Source organism: Limanda limanda, chromosome 6, assembly GCF_963576545.1.
Source record: "Limanda limanda chromosome 6, fLimLim1.1, whole genome shotgun sequence".
Classification (NCBI taxonomy): Eukaryota; Metazoa; Chordata; class Actinopteri; order Pleuronectiformes; family Pleuronectidae; genus Limanda; species Limanda limanda.
Window position 1 is genome coordinate 22,938,810 of NC_083641.1, and position 13,320 is coordinate 22,952,129.

Below are 13,320 nucleotides of genomic sequence, written 5' to 3' on the forward strand. Positions count from 1 at the left end.
ACTTTCTCCATTCCACCATCCCCTCCTTCTCCTCTTCCTCCTCTCCCTCTATCCACAGTGGAGCCAAAGGTGTACGTGTCTGCCGGCCCCACTGCTCTGCTGGACGGAGGCAACGAGTCGCTGGTGGCCACCTGCATTGCGGAGCGCGGCCGCCCCCCCGCTGAGGTTTTCTGGGAGACGGAGCTGTACGGGCGCAGTGAGAAGCAAAGTCAGGACGAGCCCAACAGCACCACCACCACACAGGTGCACTACCTGTGGCAGCCGCAGAGCTACGCCCAGGGGAAGATGCTCACCTGTGTGGTGCGCCACCCGACCCTACAAACAGAGTTCCGAATCCCCTACATGCTAAACGTACAGTGTAAGTGTTGGATTATAAGACCTGTGCTGTCTTTTCTCTCATCTGAAATGATAAAGCTGGTGATTTTCAACGATCTCTTATTGTCAAAATATGAATTAATCTTACTACCTCAACTAAGCATTGGCTGTGTCGTCAAAGCTTGTTGTTCTTTTGATCTATACCACTGTGATGCCTTTAAAACCTGCTTTGACACATGAGGTAAAGGACATTTCAATCCAAAGCTGTTTGTCAGTTACAGAGAGTAATGTTTTGCTTAAAAAATTCCCAATGACATTTTTTTTATTTTTTATTTAAATCAGATTGTGCACAAGAAAGGTTTGTCTGTATGAAAAAGGTAAAACAAATGATCCTTGTTGTTGCACTGGGTAATATACAGTAATCCTTTAGTGTGATGAAAATAGATTCAGCTGTTTATTTTGAGTCACTCCCACATACACCTTCCTGCTGTAAATAATCGCCAGCACATTGAATCCATATTAAAAAAGTCAGCCAAAAAAAGGAACATATATATTCCTGACACTGTTTTGAAATGCAGTCCTCTGTAGGAATGAATGAACTCTGGGCCAAGAGCAACACATATGTTCAGGAGGATGGAAAATGTATTAAGAAGTAGACAAAAGCAACAATCTACAAAACAATTGAAATGTACAAAGATATTTATCACTTCTAATCTTTCGTCTGGGTGGTTTTATGGTATAAATTTATAGCTTTCAACCCAACAGGTTAAGTTAGGTGAAGTAAAAGGTAAATTGTATTCAGTTGTACAGTGTATTGACATTTTCTGACTGAAACTTCTCTATTCCAATCAATTTGCAGCCAAATTAACTTGTTCCTGGGGGAAAAAATGTCAATGATTAACAAATAGGGGTTTAACAAAATAATAATTATGATTAAAGCTCAAATTGTTTAGTCCTTAAAGGCACAGAATATGTTATTGATATCATCCCACGCTGGTAGCTTGACTTATGAACAGCCTGCTCACTACCTCTCCTCCCTTGCCCATAAAGGAGCCATTTAAGAGTTCTCTTAATGTTATAATCATTGATGCGCACTTCCTTGGCGAGCAGTATGGGTTAGTGTGTTCGGCCTGTGTGAGTGCAAGCTAATGAAGGTATTTTATGAAATATTGATCAGAGCTCAGCTGGAGCACAAATAGCAGGAGACTGTTGGGGGCAGCGGACGGAGACACAGAAAAACCAAGGTTAATACGGGAAGAACGAGACTTTCCAGCTCAATAAATCATGTCAGATGCAGAGGCAAGGGATTTTAAGTGCAAAAGAAGCACAATTTTAACGTTGAACTGCACGAAAGGGGTCAGTGGACACGATGAGCCGAGACATCTTTCTGTGCGCTGTAATGACTTCCTCATTTGTCCTCCAGGGAAATCAAAATGAACAATTGGATATCCAAGTCAGTGTTTGCCGTGTTTTATTACAGTGGCATGTGCCGGGTTTCATTTGGGCATCCCCCCTGCCTTCCTTTTGTTGTTTTTCCTCTTTGTCATGGTAGGTAGGCAGTAGAGTTTATTATGAGCTGCAGCGCATCTACTGTGTGAGTGAGTCTGTCATATTCTAACTTTCCAGCAACCCAGAGTCCTTTGTTTGTTTTCTTGGCTGGCGTTCACCAGCAGGTCCTGGAGCTTTCTGCAGTCCTGCACAGCCTTGTTTTTTCTCGTCGCTCGCTACTGTGCTTATAATGCAGACTTTGTTCCTTTTGAGAAAGCTCGTTTGTCATCAGGCTGCTGCGATCACAATGACTGATTATTATACTCTTTTACCTTTTGGGAAAAAATAAACGTATTTTGTTCTACATGGCCCTCACTATTTTAAGTAACCAAGGATAGTTAGGATGCTGACAAAAAGCACAAAAGGTTTACAAAAACAAATACGCTCATCTTAACTCGTTGCTTTTTGTAATCATAACCCTTTTTATACTTATTCTAATGCTAATAGTTAAATTTATTTTTTTACAGTTGTTCCAGTGGTATCAATTACTGGACCTGACAAAAACTGGTTTGTGGGTCAAGAGAACGTGAAGTTCACCTGTGGTGCCAAATCGAACCCCCCTGCCCGCCACTTCACATGGATCAGGTCAGTAACCCCCCCCAAAATATTCCTTCTCCTTAAAAACCTTCAGGTAAACCTTTTCATGTTAATTGTTGAAGGTGAGGATAGATGTTGCAAGAACAATATGATCCTGATTTGTGATTTGTGGGTATTTTGTGGACACTGCTACAAACACTCACAATGTTTTTTGTACCAACTGCAAACAATATAAAAAAACATACATTAAGCATCAACCTTTATGGCTGAAGATAATGCACAACAAACCTTTATACTGTATTTAGCATTTTAATACAAGTATACAGGCTTGTTGGTGTCTCAGAAAACTCTAAACCTGGTTCTCTTAGCTGTGATTCCAGTGAAACAACAACTTGTGCCCTTTGAACTCCAGCTACACCTGTCTTAATAGTTTCTTGTAAATGTTGCAGCAGTCTCTGTCCCAATGTCAGGGGACACAGCTGTTGTACCCTTTGCAGTTCTGTTGATCAACAGATTAAAAAAACATAAGTACATTAGTTTTACAAAGCAGCTGATGTTCAAGCAAGTTTAACACAAGATATCAGCTGCTAAGGGGTCAAGTTACATTGACCTTAGCTGTGTTTAAACAAACCTTAATTAGGCAGTGAGGAGGCTCCTGTGTGTAACTTTGGACCCTCGGAGCTGTCGAATGCCCGGCTGCACCCATCGAAGACTGTCTGCTATAAATAAAAGATTCCAAATGGTTCATGCATCGGAGCGTCAGTGGTCTATTGGCAGCTCTTTGTCATCATCTTGCTTTGAAAACAAGAAATATGGTCTCATTTGGGCCGACAGCAGTCAGTGAAGTCTAGACAACCAAGCTCTTTATTTCCTTTTTTTTTGAGGCCTGCCTTGTGTTCATGTAGAATTCTTTCTCCCTCTTGGTTGATTGAAGTGGCGTCAGCTCAAATTACCTTAGTCATGTGATCGTATAATAGTTACAACAGGCCAACTGAACCAACACAGCAGTGATGGAGAGGTTTGAAAGTTGTGTCTCTTAAACATGTGTAAAGTTGAATGTTTTGAATGCATGTTTGTCTGTGATGCGCTGTACTGAAGTATATATTCTCCTTTGTTGCGCAGGTTGGATGGATTGATGCCGGATGGTGTTGAGATCTCAAACAATACCTTCGCTTTCACTCGTCCACTGGAGCGCAATGACTCTGGCGTATATCGCTGTGAAGTGATGAATGACATCGGGCTCCGCAGTCAGAATGTAAACCTCTGGGTACAAGGTACGTTTTGACCTTCACTCAGTTTCCTGAAATGTTAAAACAGATGCTTTTTTTTCTCTTTTCTAACATCTGCTTATTTAAATAAATGAACTCTAACAGCTCAAATCTCGTTGCCGTTTGACATTCATCCCACCTCTCAGATGTAGGATTACGCTCTCGGTGCGATCTGCCCACTTCAACACTTGTAGCAGAGCTAAGCCTCCGTATAGATGTTCCAGCCCAGATCCACTTTCACACATTCCTGGCAACAGCGGCGCACAGAGTGCAGATAAAGAGTATCGCTACCAAACCTGTTGTGTTGTGGTTTTGGCAACATTAGATTTTCTCAGATAAGGGAGAGGGCATTTTCCCCCCGCTGGTTGGACAAAGTAGGCTCCCATGTAGCCGCTTACTTTTACTCTGTTGTCTTTAAGGTCGGGTTTCACAGTGGGACGTAATGAGTTGTGTTCACAGATTTGCAGTTCACACAAGTACTGCGTGTACCCCACAAAGTGTTATTCATCATTATATTGTCTCAAGCGGTTCTCAACGAGGAGAGGGGATTTCCATAAATCACCAAAAATGTTGTGTCCCTACTAATGTTTTGTTTAATTCCGTTGACTTGTTGACATAAGTTCTTGTCAGAAAATTTTCAGCGTGCTAAACTTCTCCTGTCTGCTTCCTCCTTCAGTCCATAGTCTGCTGCTTGAGTTCATCATTGTAAATTCAGGGTGTGGATCCTGAGAACTCTGCATCTCGTCTTATTTTCTTCTCTCCTCTGCTCCCTTTTAATCCTTTTCCAAACAAAGCAACTGCTGCTTTTGGATACGTACTCCACGTACACACACACACACACACACACACACACACACACACACACACGCAGAGAGTCCTTTTGGTTTCTCACTGTCGAGAGGGAAAAGCTGGAAAAGCCCCAAAAAAAGTGCTGTCAGTCTCCATCTGTGTTCAGGCCTCTTTGGAGTCCCGCTCCAAACGAAAGCACAGCTGACATCCTGTCCAGGGCGAACTTGCACCGAGCAATTATCTTGCTTCTCTTGTCAAATATTAAGACGTGGGCATGCGGCCTCTGGCCTCCCTCCCTCCCCCGCAGAGATAGCCAGGTTGAGCTGGGTTGTATCCCCTCTCCTCCTCCCCCTCCGTGGCTGCTTTGGTGTAGCTGTTTCACATTCCCAGTTGTCTCTGCAGCCTTGTGGTTTTTGGCTGCTTTCCTCTCAGATGATCGGCTACATGGTTACAGATGCTCATAACTTTTTGAAACGTCCGCTGCAGGGTGGGTGTGACGCTGACTGACGATTTCATGAGTCGGTTGTCAGTGTATCACTTTTTTTACCTATATCTCTCATTCTTTCACATTTACCCCTGATCCTTGAAGCTCACACACATCGTATAATTGCACGTAATTAGATTCTTACGCAGTTACACAAATTGTGGAAATCATTATTGCTCAGCGGGGATTCCAATTGTGGTAACTCTTACCCGAAAACCTCCCGGAGATGCAGACCTCTCCTAGTGCGAGTCATATTGCTTTGTAGTCGGCTCTTTGATGTGCCGGTGCAGAGATCAACTAGTGGTATCAGGCTGCTCTTAGCCCCAGAGGCTGGAGGTCAGAATGGAGACAATTATCCTGACCTTGAGCTCCACACAGCTCCTCTCTATGCGGCTCTGGCTGCTATCACAAACATCGGTCACAGGAGGACAAATCAGATTCAGGAACCTCACATCGATCACACGGCGTTGCTTCTTCTCACATGACTTCCCCACTGCACGGTTTAGAGAGATAGAGAGGGGGAGGGGCGATCACCACCACTCAGATGCTCATGAGTGCATGTCCTCTGTCCTCCTCCCTGTGTCTCTCTCTCATGCTCACACTGACATTCGGCACTTAACCTCTTTCTGCTTCTCTCATTCTCTCCTTTTTTTGCTCCGCGGCGCAGCTTTCAACAGATTCTCTGGTCTCAGGAGAGACATGTCTCTGCTCTCATACTGCGCAGTGACGTCATAACTTCATCTGAAAACCATTCACACTTGTTTTGTCCGTTGTTACGGAACATTAAGTGCAGTCTCCTGCTCAGTTTATAATTTCTGCCATCCGTTCTCTCTGGTTTTAATATTTTTATCACATTTGTTCCCTCTGTAGATCCTCCCCCCACCACTGCAGCCCCCAGCACCACTGCATCGCGTCTCCACGACACCTCTGGAGCCGGCACTGCTGCGGACCAGCAGAGAGCCCTGTTCACGTCCCCGACCCTGGCGTCCTTACCCGACAGCAGCCTGGGTACGATCATAGGCGGGGCAGTGGGCGGAGTTCTGTTCCTGATCCTCCTGCTGATCCTGGGTGGGGCATGTTTCATGCGCCAGCGCAGAACCTTCCGGGGCGACTACTACACCAAACAGTACCTGGGACCCTCGGACATGCAGAAGGAGTCGCAGCTGGATGTGCTGCAGCCACATGAGCTGCAGGAGGTCTACGGGGACAAGTCCAGCAAGGGCAGCCAGGAGCTGAAACCCAAGCTGGGTGGAGACATCATTTACCCCGACTACACCCCTGAACGCAAGGACAGGGACGACTGGTCTGACAAGGGAGACGTCCACAGGGGCCTCAAGGAGGGAAACTACTACCCTGATCACTACAACACCCAAAACATGCATCCCTGCGGGCCTCCCGTGCACAGCCCCACAGTGAACAACGGCTCCCCCTACATACCGGAGGACTGCTTTGACAATGGTACAGACAGCGACTATGTGGCCCACATGGACGGATCGGTGATCTCACGCCGGGAGTGGTACGTTTGAGCAAAGGAGCGAACAACAAACTGACAATTGACTGAGGATAATCTAACACGGGACGGAGAAAAAGATCAAAAGTTGTGTCATTTCAGTTACAGGATGAATAAAGTGTCTCTGCTGAGTTTCACATTCAAGCTCTTCTATCAATACTGCTCAGCCTTGATTGTAACCACTTCACCTTAAGGGTGTGTTTGGATTGTATTACACTTTTGTAGCTTTTCACAGATCTACAAATACGCTGGACTGCGCAGTCTTCAGAGGCTTTGACATTCAGAGAAGTTTGAACTGATCTGACTGAGGTTTTGTATTCTGCTTGTTTGTGTTGGCATCAGATCACTGGTCAGGTGTTCAAACCCTCGTTATTGAAGTATTTATATCCCTGACTGACCCAGCTCTGCTCCCATAAAACCTCATAACTTCTGAGGCATTTCGAAAAGGGGTTCGTCGACAGCGTTTTCACACGGCTGAAATGTTAATGGCCGCAACCAGTATTTACAGCAAATTCTTTTGCATGGTTTTTCTTTTTTCGAAAACAAACATGTATCATCAAGCTAAAGGGAAAGTCACATGATTAAAAGGGAGAATTACACGGGGCGTTGTACTGCGGGAAAAGAAAGATGAGACATTACCAAAAAAAACTCTGAGTACCTTCTGTAAATGATCCATGAAGTGCTAACTGTGTCACCTGACAGAGAGAGAGGTCACTCCCAGTCAAAGTAACTTTACTTTCAAACAAACTCATGTTGTTTTGATGAACTGTTCTTTGAGAAATGCAACTGTGATCTGATTTCATTTCTCCACACACAAAAAAACAGGACAGAACAAAGTTGCCTTACGGAGAAATGACTGAAAATGCTGGAAATTCCTCTTTTTTTTTCATTTTGCTGACTCGATGAATAATCACAGTTACTGCTAACACTTGTGTTTCCTGTGGCTGTTTCACAATAAGAGCCACTTAGAGCCGATGTTTGTGTGGCAGCAGCAGTAACTTAAAGCAGCTCCTTGTCTTTGTAGAGAGAAAACAGTAGCTGATGTTTTTGAGTTGGGTTACATTGATGCATTGTTTTTCTATTGATCACTTGTGTTTAGGTAGTGAAGCTGAATTCAGCTGCAGCCTCCACCAACAAATACGACTACATAGATGCTAACTGAATGTAAACACATTAAATTGCTGCTGTAGAGAAAGTGTCGAGCATAGATAGTAGATCAAAAATCAATGAAAAAGTAATTATAACATTAATCAAATACTCTCATCAGTATTGACATGTCCTCATGCAGCCACTTTCTCGCAGTAAAATAGCACAACTCTTATTACACTTGTCAGCAAAGTTCAGAAGAAGCCGACTGGGCCTTGGCGTTCTCCACTTATCCATGATAACAGGCTGCATCTCTGTCTTCTCCATTTTCCTCTCCTTCTTATCCTCCGGGCTCTGACTGCAAAACTAACACCAATTGGTCATTATAGCTTTTTATTTAAGCAGGGGATCAAAGCAAAGTGTTATAAATACCAGCTGGGACTACAGCAGCTGTCATCATCCAACATTATGTGGCTCCATAAACCACCAACAGTTTCACTGCTGCCGCTCGACACGCCACAGCCGGGATTCACGGGGGTAAATAAGCAAAGAATTGAAACTTATTGAAGGAGAAAAAGAAAGACGAGACGCACACAAAGTCAGACTCTGGCATTAGCTTGGATGAGTTTGAAGTATATTCAAATACATTGGAAACATTGAGAGGGTCTGACGTCACCGCTGATCACAGAACAGGCTTAATGTTGGGGTTTGGCTCCTCGGAGGATGCACAGCAATCATGGAAACTAGAAACTCAATCCACGAGCGAGAAAAAAAAAGTGCTTTAAGAAACCACCTAGGTTAGAGCTGCTGCTGCTGCAATGGCCCCCTGAGGGATTCCTCTGTATTTTTTCTCCTTTTCCTTTACAAACAACCATCCCCGGCCACATCGAGCTGAAACAAAAGCGTTGACATCATCAGTGATCTCATCGCTCGCTGCGTGATGCCACCTCTCACTTTTCCACTTTGGTCATATTCGATTCCTCTCAGGAACGACACGCGGATCAAAGCGGCCTCTGCTAAATCCTCACATGAAAGAGCAAACATACCCGTTTTGGAAACATCCCCGTTCAATCAATCAGGGTGTTCGTTTGAACCATATATATGTGTGTAATAGCGAGATTGGGGGGGGGGGATCGGGTATATTTTGAGGTCTCCGTCTTTCTTATTGGGGTTTTATAGATTGTGGGTGCACTTTCTTTTTTAACCCCTTCTCCACCCATGTTTTCCCATGCCAGGGCTTTGGTGGAAGGTTTAGATGTCTGAGAATAAACCACTTTAATCTGTGCAGCTCGCTCTCATCGTGACACACACACAGACACACACACTCGGCCGCCACACATCTGCCACTGCGGCCCAGAGTCAAAGCGCTGTCCTCACCTCAAACCTTCAGCTTTTTAATTAACTCCGTTTCTCTCTCTCTCTTTCATCGCATTCAGCAACGAAAGTGCTTCGACTCTGTGATACTCTGCACATCCTTGTCTGCATGTACACGGTTTTTCTTTTCTCAAAGGGGGGGCTGATTCGCAGCTGTCCACTCGACCTGATCTCTGAAAACTAAAGCAAAACGAGCTGAAGCGACGAGTGTTCCTTTTGAATGAGTTTCGATCGACTGGTTGCATGTAAATTAAGTTATTCGCTGCCCACCGCGCTCATTATTTCTCATCACTTCTGTTTATATTCATGTACATAAGGCTAATAGGTTAGCGTAGGATTAGCTGTCCTCTCGGTTTGATTTCCTATGTTTGTGTACAGTTTGTTCTGGACTCCCCTACTGAATAGTCGGTGCCTTAGAAGGGCTGAGCAATGCACAGAAACTTTAAAAGAAAACAAAAGACAATTACAGAAAGGATTTCACGTAGAGACGATGTTAATATCAGTGAACATCGGATATTTAAGATTTGCTGTCATCGAAGCATCAGATCAGACAAAAGGTTGATTGTCATGCCTTATACACTTTGAAAGGACACGTGTAACAAGTCGGTTACTGAGTAAATAAAAAAGATGAGTTTCACTGGGAAATGAGGCAAGCCAGATTCAAAGAAAATATTATTATCCTGTAAATAAGCTGGCTGTTTTTTTTTATTATTATTATTGAAATGAAATCTTATTTTTTGTATGAGGTCTGTAATTTTCACAGAGTATTAGTTCTTGTTAAAAGCGTCCGAGGAGCTCGTGTCTCATGCTAACGTAGAGGGCGATCCTGTTTTCACTGCATCTCTCCGTTTGTTCTCGAGCATTTCTGACCAATTGTTTTTTGTATGTTGTTCTTTGAATGATCGATGTCTCACAGGAATCAGAGATGAAAGTGCAGTAGCTTGTATTTTGTTCCTTTTGTTTGCAATAAAAGACCATTATTGCTCTCAACCGTGTCCTGGAACTCTGCTTTCAGATGATTTTTCATTTACAAAACGCTAAGAATGAAACAAACACCTGCAGCTTCTCAGTATTTTAATTTATTGTTATTGATGAAAATCACTTTCAGTGTTGGATTCTACATGTTCAGTTTAGCTGTTGCTCATATTTTCTCTGTTATTAAACTTTTTTGTTAATTCTTGACCTTTGAATCTGTAGCTGTACTGGAGCTTTTGATTGGATCATTCAACTAATTCTCTGCAGATATAAGTGGCTATGCATCTGTAGTTGTATATTTCTCTATAGTTTATACAGTTTATGACATAGTCGTCCTAATTTCTACTGAGAAAGTCGGTTTAGTCACTTAATCGAAAACTGCAGAAAACACATTAAACGGACATTGTTGTGAGATTGTTTTTTGCATTCTATTGTTTCCGAGGTCAACGATGAACTTTCATCCGCTTTCAACAACAACATGGAGGAGAAATTCTTAAAAAAGTGGGAAAAAAAGGAGATTTGAATGTCAACAATTTCCATAACCGGCCAACTCCAAAAGATCATGTGACACAAATTTAATCTCCAGAAAGGCATCTAAACGACGTTGAAGTGACATCATTGGAAAGTAACATTCATTGTTTCACAGTGAGGATTTCAATTGACAGCCATGAGTGTAGAAGTGAACCAATCAATCAATGAATCGATCAGCAGTTTGACAAAAAGCTTAATATAAGGTTTACTGTCGAGTGTTTTCTCGTGATAACAAACACTAAGTAACAACTGTTATCTGAGGAAAATGATTAAATGTCAGTACAAAATGGCCACAAGATTTGGTTGAAAGTTTTATTTATTTTAATTTTTTTTTATTGTTATTAAATTATCTTTGATTCTACTGGATGCAAACAGTTGGACAGAAAGTCTGCAGATTATTTTTCAATAAAATAAATATCTTAACCAGGCCACACACTTATCAGTTTTAAGTATTTATTATAATATATATATTTTTTTTAATCTTACTTTCAAATTCCAAATCCTCCACCAGACATATAATAAGAACAATGTGGTGTAATATCTGGTTTAAATCTTATTTTATGAATACATAGAACAAACATGGTTATTTCTGTCTCTCTAAAATGCTGATCAGCTACTTTTTTACATTATGATATAATCTAGTATCTGAATATCTTTGGATTGTGGACTTTTTCAAAACAAAGAAAAATAAACTAGATAATAGCTTAAGTAGAATGACCAGAGCCGGTCCAGCATTTTCTGTTTTTTATCAATAAGTGTTTTTCAGAGTGATGCCCCCCCCCCCCTCATGAGGTCGACGAGTCACTTATGAGGCCACTGACCATCAGTCTCTGTCACCTTCAGCCTCCTCCACTGTCCACACCTGTGATAGTCAGCAACTGACCCATTTCACACAACTCTCCGTCCTGTCTAACTCAGCACCCTCTCCATCACAGAGGGTCTTTGTCACACCTGCATCGACTGGAAGGTAACTGACCACCCACATCTCCGTCCCGTCACCCATCTGTCCTCGGAGGGTAAGACGTGTCTCCTACGGTTGAACTTCTCAAACCTAAATAATGCCCTCAGAACATTTACAAAGGAATTTACGATGGCATCTCTAATCCAGGCCCTCTCGCTCTTAAGTGGCTCAGTTTAATTCCCAGTGTTAACCTGGCTTTGGAGGTGGCACACACTATAAATATTTGTTGTTTTGCGCCGGGGGACAATCGTCCCCTCTGGTCCAGATTAGGAGCAGAAGGAGAAACCAGATACTTAATCCTCTCAGGTATGTTGGACAGAAATCTCCCTTCTTGGACTTCACTTTCATCACTTCAGCGTCCATGTCCCCCCAGCCCGAAAGCACTCACTCTATTAACGTGGCTGGGGTAACCTCGGCCTAATCCATCACTGCTGCCGTCTGCATGTTTGTGCAGGCGCTGTGGGTAAATAACGCTGTGTTGGTGGGCTTGTGTTACCGCTCCTTTTTCCTTTCTTAAGTTTTTGGCAGATGGCTGCGAGGGGCATTTTTTCACACTTAATGAATCTGTCAGCAAATGCGTTTAGTTTTGTTACCTCGTAAAACAGCAGCGGTTCCTTTTCAACATTCTCTAATGTTGACCCCACCCAAAGAAGTTCTGCAGCATCAAACTCTAACCTTTAGAAACTTTTATTGTTTCTTTCTTTCTTCCCTGTTTTCCTTTGTTACTCGTCTTGATTTATTAATCCGGACTGAGGTGGCCACATCCACTTTGTGCTCCCACTCTCCTGCTCCTCTCCAGAAACACTGATTGTTAGCTAATGAACACGGCCGCAGCGACGGGGAGCTCACATCAAAGGCCACAGCTGACTGAGCTGAACAGACAAATTGTTTGAGCTCATGGGTTCGGAAATAATGAAATGCTGCAGAGGGTGGGAGAGTGCGGAGCAGTTACAACAAAAATGTTGTCACATGGCCTGCGGTCTCGCTGGCCCTCTCCGTGGTGTGAAGTGTGTGAGGCTTCAGGGCAGCAGCCACCTGCGGATGAGACAGTGGGGAAAAACAGTCTGCTGCCTCTGTTAGTCATAAGCTGGTGTTGATGTTGCCTCTTTATTCAGGAGAATAGACCGAAGCTAATTGTGTTGTATTGTCCGCTGATGAAACAATCACACAGCAAGGTCCCTCTAGTAGCTGTAACCCAAAGCTGCTCTGATCAATAGCCTCATATTGACAATAGATCGATGGCGACTTGTATGTGGAAGGTGTTGCATGTAGTGAGGAACCCACAGAGACTTGTCACCCGACTCTGCAGTTCCTCTCAGTTCCTCTCAGTTCTGTGCAGCTGTTTAATGTGGTTCCACCCTTCACTTCACTGTTTCACTTCTCTCTCACTGTTTCCTATAGTTTTTGGCTGCAGCAGTCAAAAGAAAACTCTGTAACCCAAAGAATATAGAGAGCCAAATATCCCCCTCTGGTTTTGGTGGAGACCAAAACAGAGTAAAAAGGAAAGTCAGTCTTAAAAGAAGAATGAAGCCAAAATATCGTGGATATAGGGATCACTTGGAGCCGAAGTATGTGCAGCAGTGATTGTGAAGTGGAGCCTCTGTATTGAGTTGCTACCGATCTTCATGCTCAGTCAGTCTCAATCATGATGTTTAATACTTACTGGAAAAATCCACGCTTAAACTTACAACAGTCTGATAACATCAGACTGATTAGTTTGACCCCTTGTGCCATCTGCTAACATGTAGGAGGCAGGATTTACTACAGCCAGTCACCAGAGGGCAAACAAGAACTCTTTGCCTTACTTCTGAGGAGCTGTCCTACAGTCTATGATCCAAGATCTAGGTGTAGGTGACATGGTGGAGCCGGATACTTCCCTCAGGTGTTGGTGGAGACCAAAGTAGAGCTAAAAGGAAAGTCCAGTCTGAATTTAGATTTGCCG

The 13,320-nt window shown here is 43.3% G+C and overlaps 1 protein-coding gene across 1 annotated transcript in view; it reads left to right on the top strand.

The window, feature by feature from the left end:
• The window catches only part of nectin3a (nectin cell adhesion molecule 3a), a 30,309-nt gene extending 21,653 nt beyond the window's left edge, over positions 1 to 8,656 (top strand). Inside the window, exons 3-6 of the mRNA XM_061073137.1 lie at positions 59 to 358; positions 2,331 to 2,448; positions 3,523 to 3,674; positions 5,812 to 8,656. Coding sequence (XP_060929120.1) covers positions 59 to 358; positions 2,331 to 2,448; positions 3,523 to 3,674; positions 5,812 to 6,467 — 1,226 coding nt within the window. The 3' untranslated portion in view covers positions 6,468 to 8,656. The remainder of the gene's footprint in view (positions 1 to 58; positions 359 to 2,330; positions 2,449 to 3,522; positions 3,675 to 5,811) is intronic.
• The last annotated feature ends 4,664 nt before the right edge of the window (positions 8,657 to 13,320 follow it).